Below are 12,367 nucleotides of genomic sequence, written 5' to 3' on the forward strand. Positions count from 1 at the left end.
TAAAAGCCATACTTGGAGTGTCGCTGGTTTATTGGAGGTTAATAGTAGATGGGCACTGGTGAGAGAAGAGGTGTCTGAGATTTGTTGAGAAATGAGGAGAAGCAGGTACTTATTATACCAGGGGTGTGAAGGAAGGCAGGCTGAACTGAATCCTTTGTCTGTACAATAATGACATGTGCATTAGCTTTTGGAGGACTTTGTAATGCTGTTGTCCCACTGCTACCAGCAACTGCTTATAGATGTCTCAGGCAGGAGTGTGTAGCTGAGTGCCCTGCTCAGCAATATGAAAGGGGATGGAGTTACTCCACAAGCAGCAGCAGCAGGGGAGGACTTTGGTTTTATTCTCTGTGATTGGAACAAAACTTCTAGCATGATGCAGCCTGTTGACCTGTGCTATCTCCACAGGGATCTTTCTAGGAACATGATTGGAACAGGCTGCCCAGGGAAGTGGTTGAGTCACTATCCCTGGAAGTATGTCAAAGACATGTAGATGAGGCGCTTAGGGACATGGTTTAGTGGGCATGGTGGTGTTGGGTTGACGGTTGGACTCGATGATCTTAGAGGTCTTTTCCAACCTTAATGATTCTGTGATTGTTAGGAGCAACATTAGAAATGGGACTACAGATAACTCTCAAGGACTATTCTTGGTGGGTTTCTTTATCAAGGTTTGTTACAAATAGTAATTACAGGTAGTTTAAGAACAAACTGCTTTAGAGTATTATAGTGGAAAATTCATATTTCCAGAGAAACAAATTACAATGGAAGACACCTCTAAACCTTCTAAACTTTCTTTACTGTTACTTAGTCTGTAACTTGGAGTGCAGACATGCAACAACTCTGATAGTTATTTGGCTTAATCAGCCTTCCTATTTGTAAGCTGTCCTAACTTCAAAAGCTAGGACTATTTTTAAAGCTTCTGGCCCAGTAATGCATAATAATACAGTCTTCAACTTGACATTGAAGTAGCTGAATATCTGCTAAGTGTGTGTGCATGCAAGTGTGTGTATATTTATGTGTTTGCATGTTAATTCTGAAATGTCATTGCATTGAACTATTTTAACAGAGCTAATAAAAAACCTGTAATTACTCCAGGGTGTGTTTAACACTACTTTTGACATGTGATGACTAACAGGCAGATAGAAACAGTCATTTTTCTAGAAAGGTAGACTTTGCTTTGACAAGTTTGATGTATTTATTTTACAAAATTTAAATAAAATTTCTCTCGGAGAAGAGAAGCTGTAGCATATAAATGCTACTTGAGAATATGTAATTGTCTTCAGAAAATAAATTCACTTAAGATAGTTTTGGACATTTCCATTGCCATAACACAAGTCACTTTTTAAGCCTTAAGATATTGAGACAGTTAATGGTTTCCTACAAAGAGCACTCGAAGGGACCCTTGACAGAATAGTTCCCGGCATCAGAGGGACACATGCCGATGGTGGTCTCTGCCTGGTCTAGAAGGAAGCAGGGATGGGAAAGTTAAGGATAGAGCTGGGTAGGTTTGGATGTTTTGACTTTAACATGGGTATTTAAAGATAGGATCATCTTTAAAGTATCGGTCATCTTGGGAAAGATGAACAGATATCTAGACCCAGAAATTCAATTCCTCTAATTGTGCTCAGAGTGAACCATTTTAACTGAGTCATCTTTTTTTAAGGGTACTGCATAGTACAACTACTTGTTGTATGCTCCTGACGAGGGCTTGGTATGTGCACCACAGTAGCTGAGGCTGGAGACTGAAGGTCCTTCTTGGAGCTGGGCAGCAACGTGTCCCTCCTGCCCCCCGGCCAGTGGTGGAGCAGTGAGCTGGCTGCCTTCCAGCCTTCCAATCACTTAGGTATTTTTGCTATTTGCTGCCATTCGTGACAGCAGCTCTCTCCTCCCCGAAGCCCAATTCCTTAACCTGAGGGCAGTAGTGTTCATTTAGCTTCCCAGCAGCACAAGCTAAGAGTTGTGTGTCTGAGCGTGCTTTTTCTTCCTCCTTGCAATTCATGCATTTCACTTCCCTGAGAATCCTTTAGCTGGTTAAGAGCTTGGGTAGGAACTGGGAAAACCCTGAACTTTCAAAGTATACTGAGATTTCAAAAATCCAGCATTCTTTCTGCTGCAGTGATACCAAGATCTTCCTTAGTTTTTCACTCTGATTTGTTACTCTGTATTAAGTAAGCCCAATTAATGATCTTTGGAGAGGAACGGCTCTGGCAAGGGAGAAATTGAGAAGTTTCTGGGATATCATCCAATACTTGTCTTGCAGTAAAAGCAATGAAACAGATCTACTTGGTACTTTTACATCAAAATATATTTTCGTTATTAACCATCAAAATAGCCTGCACTTTAATGTATAATTTAAGCTTTGTGTGCATTTCGTAAAGACAAGGGTTATTGAAGAACTAACTTAACTACTTCTGACTAATATAGATTATTTTAATGTTTTTATGTTAAGCAGTTAATGTTACTTTTTTAAATGAAGTCTTCTGGCACTGTTACAAGGAGTTTTAGGATATCTTTCCCTTCTCATCTTTCTAGAGCCGCTATCTGCAAAGTAGGAGTTTCACCTGTACAGTGTGATGCAGCCCAAACTTACAAACTACTTTTGATTAAGCACTCAAAGCCTTCTGTGAGAACAATGTTTTATAGGTTAAGTCCATGCAGAGGGTTGGGAAACTGAAAAAAAAAAAAAAAAAAAAATATATATATATATATATATATATATAAAATGCATATGCAGTGAAAGATTTGTAGATGGGAATGAATTTGCTACCTTCTTTACCCACCCATGATTAAGAGGCTGTAATGCTGTTAATCCATCTCATAGCTGGATTACTTTTTAAAAATAGAGAAAATAAGTCAAACAGTTGCAACTGGTGATGGAAGCAGGAAACAAAAATCCTTCCCCATCCCTACCTCAATTATTCTATAAAAGCTTTTTTTCTATTTTTGGTAGTATAGTTGACATTTCTCTGCGCAAACCTACATATGCTTAGCAATCTTCTCTCTTTTCTGTGGAAATTAGCAGCATGCTACATCGAGTGTTAATATAGTGCATTTATAGTATGTTCTGCTGGCAAGGGGATTGGAAAAGTGCTCTCAAGATGTCACCTACTGTGAATTAGGCCATGTGCATGTTAGCTGCCATTGCTATATAGAGATGGAAAATAAAGAACTTCATTCTGATGGAATGCAGGAAAATACCAGTGTCTTTGGTTTGGGGTAATAAATAGGGAAATATTTTGGGAAATAAACTTAGGAATTTCTGCATTGAAGTACAAATGACTCTTTAATTGTTTACTTCTAAATTGCTAACTTTAAAATTGTATCTTTCACATCTAGGTACAGGGTCAGCTGTACCTAGATGCAGTGCTGTCACTGAAGTTTTAAGTTATTTTTGATCTAATATAGAGGCAAGTAACTCGTTGTTACTGATGCTCTACTTTGGCTTTGAAATACCTTGCTGTGGCAGTGGCTATGCATCTCATGGAAAAGTGGTCACTTCTGTAAAAAAGGCACAGAAAAGAATGTCTAAAGAGTGGGGCAAGGAAGTAATTAAAACTGGTAGTCCTTAGAAGAATACGGGCAAGGACAAATGTATGAATTACTTGGACATAGATAAAGAGAATATGCTGAGGAATTTTGACTTGCAGATGAAGATATTTTCAGTTCTTCATATAAATTGCCATCAGATTTTTCTTAAGTTCTTGTGTATTTGCTTTCTGAAAAGGCTCTCTCCAAGTAAGGCTAAAAACTCAAGACCTTGGTAAGCACAGAACGGGAGAAGAGCCACAAATGCAGCATCAATGCTACTCTATTTTGAATATGTTTGTTTATGTGGAAAAGATCCATAAGAATGGATCCAGCAGCTGTGAAAAGGGAATGGAGTTGTGAGCATGTTTGATCTTGAAATTTTGTTTTAAAACAATCTTCATATTACTGAAAGTTTTTTATCCGAGGAGAGTAACAAAATCCATGCCAATTGTGCTAATTCTATAGCATGAAAGCCCTATAGCTAATACAATAGTAGGGGTTGAGTAAATCCAGGAGTCTATAGGCTGAAATATTTACGTATGAAGTGCTCAAGCGGTGTTAGTGAAATAAAAACTGTAGTAATGTTCTGGTTTTTGGAACATCCAAAATTGGAGAAAGGGTTGTATTTGCACTGTAAATTATTCACTATAACCCTAGTTCAGCCAAAGATTTGCTTATGCGTAAATTCTTCTTCAGGAAAGCATTTAAACAGATATTTGATTTCAGTACATGGAGTTGTTCGTACTTGCTGCTGAATTAGAGCCATAAATAGCTTACATGGCTTTAATTCAGAGGTAAAGTCTTCCTTCACTGGTTCTTCTCTTGGTTGTAAGTAGGTGCTATGAGATGGGCTCAGCAGCTACCTGGCAAGTGCAGCCATTGGGCATGGGAGTTTGTGGGCTGGCATTTAGCCTTCCAAGGTGCCCCGAACTAGCTTGAGTGGTCCCTGAGCTCGTGAGCTGGAATAATTTTTTTTTTTTCTGGTTAAGCCTAAAGTGGGGGTGTTTTCCAGCATTGTAGCTTTCCAGCTGATGTGCTTCAGATATGCTCCACCAGTGATTTGGGCTTAGGACCCAGCTAATCAGAAGTAACCCCCCCTCCCCCAAGATACTTAATGTGGATGTCAGGTCCCAGCACCGACTTCTGCTGTACGTGTCCCATCTGCTTGCTAGTGTAAGTGCCATGGTGCCATGCCGCGTTTGGTTTGTGTGGCACTGGGAACAGCTAAAACTGTAAATGGGTAGGCGCTCTGCTGTGCCTAACTGGATTAGGACATATGTTAAGCCAGATGTAGCCGCCTACCATATGAAGTGACATTAGTTAAGGATGGCGTTGAGACAAATCAGAGTGGGGTTTCTTTTTGTCTGTTCTTGTGTTTAAATAATATTTTAGAAGTTTTTTTTCTTATGTTGACAGTTCAACATAATTGTTTCAGCAACAAAAATAAAACATTTGGGACATACGGTTTAATGGACCATAGCTTTAACCAAGCCAGGAATACTGTCAGACTGTAAAGCAAATTCGTATCCTTTCTGGCTTCTGTAAGATACATTTTTCCCTGTTTCTACTGACATTTCTCATTTATTATGGCACCAGTTCTCTAGAATAAGCATTTGCACTTCAGAGACTCCCTGTTTTTGTCTAGAGTCTTTAAAAGAGTTCATCTGATCAGTAATAATATACATGAGCCTTATAATAAAACTGTCCACTATAATTTTTCCTGTGTTTAAACAATTTGGTTACATATACTTTTAAAGATATGTATACTTTTAAAGATTTATCACAATTGTAATATATAAAGAGCAACACCACTAAGCAAAATGTGTAACTTCTGATGCTTGAAGGAGTTCTGGCTGGTTGTGTAAATTAATAGCATACATACAAATGGGTATTTAATAGGTTTTTTTTAAATGCTGTGTTATTTATCCAACCATGGCAGTTTCACAGGAGCTATTGTTTCTGATATATATATATTAAATGGCAAATATTTGTTTACATGTCTACTGAATTAATGTGGTGTTGTGGTTTAACCCCAGCTGGGAACTAAGCACCAAACAGCTGCTTTCTCACTCTGCTACTGCCTGCCCCCCCCACCCCCCACCCCAGTTCGGATGGGGGAAAAAATCAGAAGAGTAAAAGTGAGAAAACTTGTGGGTTGAGATAAAGACAGTTTAATAAGTAAAGCAAAAGCCACGCACGCAAGCAAAGCAAAACAAGGAATTCATTCACTCCTTCCCATCGGCAGGCAGGTGTTCAGCCATCTCCAGGACAGCAGGGCTCCATCACGCGTAATGGTTACTTGGGAAGACAAAATGCTGTAACTCTGAACGTCCCCCCCCTTCCTTCCTTCTTCCCCCAGCTTTATATGCTGAGCATGATGTCATATGGTATGGAATGACCCCCTTTGGTCAGTTGGGGTCAGCTGTCCCGGCTGTGTCCCCTCCCAACTTCTTGTGCACCCCCAGCCTACTCGCTGGTGGGGTGGTGTGAGAATCAGAAGAGGCCTTGACTCTGTGTAAGCACTGCTCAGCAATAATTAAAACATCCCTGTGTTATCAACATTGTTCTCACCCTAAATCTAAAACACAGCACTATACCAGCTACTAGGAAAAAAATTAACTCTATCCCAGCCGCAACCAGGACATGTGTACTTAATGATTTCTTTTTAAGTATGCACTTTCTGCTCTTAGAATGGGTTTGAAGCCCTGCTAGAGTGTTTGCCTCAAAGTTGTTTTCAGATTTGCTGCTAATGGTAAGAAAACACTTAAAGAAGTTGTTGCTATGTGACTGTTTATGTGGTGTGGCATTACTATATTCCACATTTCATAGGAAATCAGGTCTGTATAGGTCAGTTTTGTTCTGAATAAGCCTCTGGCTTGCTGCAAACTCAGTACAAAATTTAGATTTTTTTTCTGTTTCAAATTGAATTGTTTCAAGCGTTTACAGATGCAGAATGCAAGCATTTACAGAACAGAAACACCGTGTTCTGCTGCAATTTAAGCTCTAGTTTGGGGTTAAGAGTTTATCAGAGACCAACGTGGACAATGTGTGCAAGGGTTTGGGTATTTGTACACTAGTTTTTCTTTCTCTGTTATCATTTCCTAACCATGTCAATGACTCCTCCATTTTTTCTCCCTTGCCTACCTTTCTCTGGGAGGTTAGCTTTTATAAAGAATCAGTTCCATTCAACACGTGGCATTAGGCTGTGTTAGCATGTACCCGATTTCAAAAAACTTCACTTCAATTTTTATTTCCATACAAAGAACAATTCTGTATGGGTATTTTAAAAAAAATTTTTTTACCCCAACCGTGTGTGGCTGTTTATTTTGACTGAGTCCACGTTCCCCCCCTCAGCTTCAATTGAATGCTGTACTGTAATAACACCTGATCTTAAAGTAAATAAGTATTTAAGGTTACTGTAGTATCATTGAGCCTTAAATATATTCAAGGTGCTTGGATGTGATAACTCATATTTGATATTTTGGGGGTTTTTTTATTCGTCTTCTCCCCTCTTAAATTCTCCCCTCTTAAAATTTGTTGAATTGCCTCTTATATAGATGTCTTGATAACTAGTTGGTGTTTTGGCTGATTCAGTAGCTACGCTGGTGAGAGGGGAAGGGGAAAAAAAAAAAGGCCAGAAGTGAGATGAGGAGACATGATTGCTCCTTGGAGCGTGATTACGCCAGTTTGCCACAGTCGAGCTGTAAACATCTCCAGTGGTCGGCTGCTGCCGCTGCTCCTCTGGGAAAAATCTGTGCGTATTTTTGTTTCTCAGTACAGCTGTATAGTCTAACAGGGAATGCTCTGGAGAGAACATTATTGAAACTTTTTTCTTTTTTTTTTAAATGCAGACATGCCAGGAAGTGAAATTCCCCTAAACTTTAATTGTTTTTATTTTTCATTTGAAGTTTTTTTGTGCTTGAGTGTATAACTTTTCATTGCCTATGGTAACATCAAACTTTAAAATTCTGCTGTAGCAACATTAGAATATTTTCCAGGAAAATACTGAGTCTTGTAGACATATTGTATGTTCTTACTTTACAGATCTTCCTTATATTATCAATTCTTAATTTTCCTTTGCCCTGTCAGACTGTGCATCTAGAGTTCAACACTGTATTTCTTACAGATTGTCTACTTTTGGGGACTTTGTAGTAACTTGTGGTTTGTTGTGAGCTATTTCTGGGTTAGCAGAATCTGTTGAACTTAAGAATATTCTTGCTTTCTACACTTCATACCAGTTTTTTCTGGTACAAATTGCAGGAAAAAGGGGGCCCAATTTTTATTCTGTTGTAGAGATGCTTATTCTTAGAGCAGCAGTGTTGCTATCCTCGTGGTTAACTTGACATTTCATCAAAATCAAAAATAAATCTGCCAAGATTCTGTCCTAAAAAATCTCTCCAGAGTAGACTCAACTCAAGGATGTCAGCTAAGCTCTGAATAACTTTCTAAAATAGAACGTCGTGATTGGAGATAAGGATTTTTTTTCAAGGTTGTGAAATGAACTATCAGAGGCCTCTGAAGTATGTATGTGCATTTCTTTCTAGGACTTACGTATAGTCTGCATATGGATGTGATTTTTCTTAGACTGACCTGAAGAAACTAAGTCTCCTGAACCACTTGTTTCTGTTTTTTGAGATGTAAAAGGTTGGAAGCACTTGACAGCAAATGCCACCTAATGTAATAACACTGCTTAAATGGAAAAAGTGACTGAGCCCAATTCTTTTAGGATCTCCACTTAATGTGGGTGGAAAAAAATGGTGAAATATTGAGAAGTTCACATCCTCCAAACTTCCCAGGAAGTCTAACGATGACATTGGATTAAATTAAATTCATTTGGGCAATGTGGAGACACTCAGTCTTTGTTTAAAAGTAGTCAACTAGAATATGTTATGGTGGAAGCAATTTCTGTACTTTGAAGGTGCTGTTGCAAAATCCAGAATGACTTCTGAATTGATTAAGTGGAAATTCAGGTGACAGTAATCAAATGAGCATTTCGGTAAGTAGAAGGGAGGAAAAAGCCACTTTTGAGCAACACTGGCAAACTTCCTGAATGGGTTCCTCAAATAAAGGAATCCCACTCCCCCACCCCCACCCCCCCCAAGAAAGAGCTAGCTGCTCTTTTTCTTTAAGGGTAACAGGCTTCTCAAGTTATTGGTAACATACTTGATGAGCTTGAAGCTTCCTTTCCGTAGCTGTGTAGCAAGCTTTTAAATAGTTTTTTCTTATGGATAGTGGGATCTTTGCTAACAATTCTGGTCTCCTCACGTGTATAGGAATAATAGGCCCTTTAGGAAGGGCCTGAAAATTCTCATTTGAGCTGTCTCTGCTGGAGTTAGGGGCAGAAACTGTTGTAGAAGTGCCAGTGGAAGAGGAGGAGGAGAGAGAACGAAGGCGGGTGCTTTTGTATGGTTCATAGATACTATTGCATGGCTTGAATTCATTAATTCCTGTAACCTTGAGCTGTTTCGTCAAGACTGACGTTTGTCTAGCTAAAATGAAAATGAACAGCCCCATGAGATCTGCACTGCTGCTTCCATTAGACACAGGGCGCCTCCTTGTTTGATGTATATGTAAATTCTTCCTGAAATTGCTGCCTATTGTAACTAACTGCCTGCAGTGACTTACTGCTGCTGACCAGAGTGGTAAGAGTCCTAGTTGAATGAAGATGGAGATTGGAAAAGCCTCTCTTCATCTTTAACCCCCGAATGAGAAGTGGAGCAGTGTGTGTGGTGTAGGATTTCAAATGGTCTTGCTGCTCCCTTTTATTTTTACATCATTGTTTGGAATAGTGAACGTTGGTATTAAAATCCACTAGAAGGCAAAAAGTCAACTGTGATCCATGTCTTTGCAAAGAAAAAAAGAGATCTGCTTGCTGTGTAAGGGAGCCTAATAGATCCCACCCATGTGAGTTGCCCTGGAAGCAGGCTAAATATATACAGTGTCAGCCACCTAGGAACTTTGAGTGGCGCCCATATTTACTTAAATATTTAATCTGGTTTATTAAATTTCACTGCTTGCTTTCCTTATCCATTTGAAAAAAAACAGGTTTTCCTCCAAAACTCTTGACACATACTTGTTTTGGTCTTTTTTTTGAAGAGGAACAGTTTATGTGATAGCACTGTTTCCTTCATATTAATCCAAATGTTTTGCAAGATGATATGATTTGGAATAAATTCAGATCTTGGAGAAACTCTTGGCTTGTCCAATATTTAATGAAACTATCACCTATTTCTGTTAGCAGAAACCCTGCTTCTTTGTGGCTTGGATAACTCTTGAGAGTGATCTAAAAGGATGTTTTTATGCCCTAAGTAGATACTTTTTTTTTGTTTGTTTTGGTATGTGTGTTATGTGAATTAGGTGCTGTCCATACATTTGTGTTTTCTATAAGCTGAGTTTGTGGAAGGAAAATGATAGTGCATCTTCAATAATGTCTTGCTGACAGAGGATCAGATGGTGTTAATGCTGAGGCTGTTAAGTTGGGGAGTAATAGTCTGTTTGTTTGACTTGGAATGAAATACAGCAGTTTCGTAACCACGATAGAAAATTATAAGCAGAAAGTGGCAATGAAATCCGAGTCAAGTGCTTTGCTTGGGAAGATTGACAGCACTTAAACCCTTTTTATACAATAGCTTGTTTTTATACTAAGTGTCTCTCCATTTCATGCTTCTGTTGCTAGGAAGTCCATTGTATTTGTCACAATGTTTTTAAATGTGAAAGAATATTTTTAAATAATTCAGTTCTGGGCTACAGAAATATGCTAATTCTCTTTATTGGAGCCATAAAACAGAACTTTAGGTAATTTTCTAATGTTACTCACTCTAAATATGCTCTGGAGTTCATCCAGACCTGTCTTGGCCAGTTTATTCTCCTGGGGTTCTTTTTGCACGTATGGGGTTTTTTGTTTGTTTCTCTTCCTTTGCTGAGCGTGAATCAAGAGTTTGTCTCATTAAAGAAGGCCATCGATGTGGTTCTCTCATGTTTTTGCCAGGAGAGGTTCTGCTGAGTGATGTCTTTGAAAACTGGATAGCTGCTGACTTTTGCAGTTGAACACTAGTTTTAATAAGTGGAATTTCTCTGGTATGGTCACTTCTCCAAAGTGCTTTAAAGCATAAGGCTAAAGCAGGGAGGATAACATAAATACTTTACTGTATGGAAATAATGGAAATTAGACCTGATTTAAGCAAGAAACTTGCGTTTTCTTTACTTGGAGGTCTGTGCGTACAATGTTATCAAGTTAATGAGTACATATGTATGTATTGATGCTAATGGTTTTAACAGAAACAATGTCGCACTTTTATAGACTCTATATACCCTGTGTAGTTACACACACATAGTTACTGGTGAAATAGTTTGTAATCACTCACCTTTGTGTAGGTTGGTTGACTAATGCATGTATCAAATCTTTCTTTTTCAGATCTGCCTTGAGTGAAGCTTGACAAAAAATGTTACAGCGATTTTGTCTCTGGAAATGGTTAGCTGTAGGGATTGCAATTGCTACTATCTTAGCAGGTTGTTTGGCCCAGAATGATGAAGGTAAGGTTTTTGCTGTGGGGGCGTAGCTGTGGGATGGGTGGGATGACTGTGTGATTTCATTTTAATTTTTTCCGCCCTGGAGTTATTACTTGAAAAAGTAGTTTGATACTTGGTAGGAAAGAGAGGTTACAATAAAGAAAGATCTGGGTATGTTTCATGATTTTACACATCTGCTAATGATTATGCTTTACAAAGCTGTTGATTTACCAGGCAAGATAAAATCTTATTATGATTATTCAGTACTGGACTCTAACATTTGTTTCCTCTTATTCATTGAACAAATACTTTACCTTGCTTTATTTGTAAATTGACAGTTGCAGCACTCGGAACAGGAGTTTGAGAGAGAATTGTTAATGGGCTGTATACATATCTGACTAAAAACTTGAGAAAAGATCCACAATGAGGGTCTTCTAGAGAAACAGTACTTCAGAAATCCTGAAACATGGCACCAATAGCTCATGTTCATCCTTAGAGCATCTTTGTTGAATTTAATTAAGAAATACCAGAAATGTGTTCTGCCAGTTATCTATAGTAATAAAAAAATTACAGACCTAAATAACTGATTATGATTTATTCTTTTGAACAATTTAAAAAAGTTGAAGAGCTGAGTTTGACAGACTTGTTTTTAAATACTCTTAAGAATAATGAGGGGGGTAAGTAAAAACTGAGTAGGGTTTCAGAATGTCTGTAATGAAGTTGCTCATTATAAGTGGCACTTATGCCTTCCATGTAAGTAAGCTGTAGTAGTACATATTTATGACTTATTCTTGCAGCTGGATTTTATTTTAGAAAACTCTATTTTGGCAGTTATGAAGTACAGTGGTTTTGCTTTTGTGAGAAATATTCAATCCTACTTGAATTTTGCTTAGTTTTTTTGTTATCGAGTAGAAAATGTATTTTTCTTGCTCTATTAATTATTCTTCAAATGTCCTTTTATTCCCTTCTGTCCCCCAGCCCAACCCTACATTGTATTTGATGTCCATAATATACAAGAAAGCTAATTTCATTTTATCCATTTTTATACACTGTCATTGTAGCTGTCATTCTCGACTCTGAAGTGTATAAGCTACTCATATTTCAGATATTTGATCTATGCTTGGATACAATTAGCTTGCTTTTTGATCATTTGTTATAGTGGAGGAGTGGGGCCATTATGCTTCGCAACATTGGACTTGGTGATGGTTGTCAAGTGCTCTTTGAGCAGCAAAATGCTAGATTTGAGGGAGGAGAGGCTGCACGGCAGCAGGATGTCCCCTGGCATGTTCAGCAGCATGGGAGGAAGTGGATGCTGGAGAGCATTGGGAATAAG

General features: G+C 38.4%; 2 protein-coding genes across 2 annotated transcripts in view; both read left to right on the plus strand.

Annotated features, from left to right (window-relative positions):
- The first annotated feature begins 10,967 nt into the window (after window positions 1-10,967).
- LOC103924271 overlaps window positions 10,968-12,367 on the plus strand; it is a 391,194-nt gene continuing 389,794 nt past the window's right edge. The window contains exon 1 of the mRNA XM_009332762.1: window positions 10,968-11,058. The gene's annotated coding sequence lies outside the window, so the exon portion shown is untranslated. The remainder of the gene's footprint in view (window positions 11,059-12,367) is intronic.
- The window catches only part of LOC103924270 (protocadherin-15), a 376,716-nt gene continuing 375,316 nt past the window's right edge, over window positions 10,968-12,367 (plus strand). The window contains exon 1 of the mRNA XM_009332761.1: window positions 10,968-11,058. Within this exon, the coding sequence (XP_009331036.1) occupies window positions 10,968-11,058 (91 nt within the window). The remainder of the gene's footprint in view (window positions 11,059-12,367) is intronic.

The sequence above is a fragment of the Pygoscelis adeliae genome, unplaced genomic scaffold (genome assembly GCF_000699105.1).
Source record: "Pygoscelis adeliae isolate BGI_AS28 unplaced genomic scaffold, ASM69910v1 Scaffold139, whole genome shotgun sequence".
In the NCBI taxonomy this organism is placed as follows: Eukaryota; Metazoa; Chordata; class Aves; order Sphenisciformes; family Spheniscidae; genus Pygoscelis; species Pygoscelis adeliae.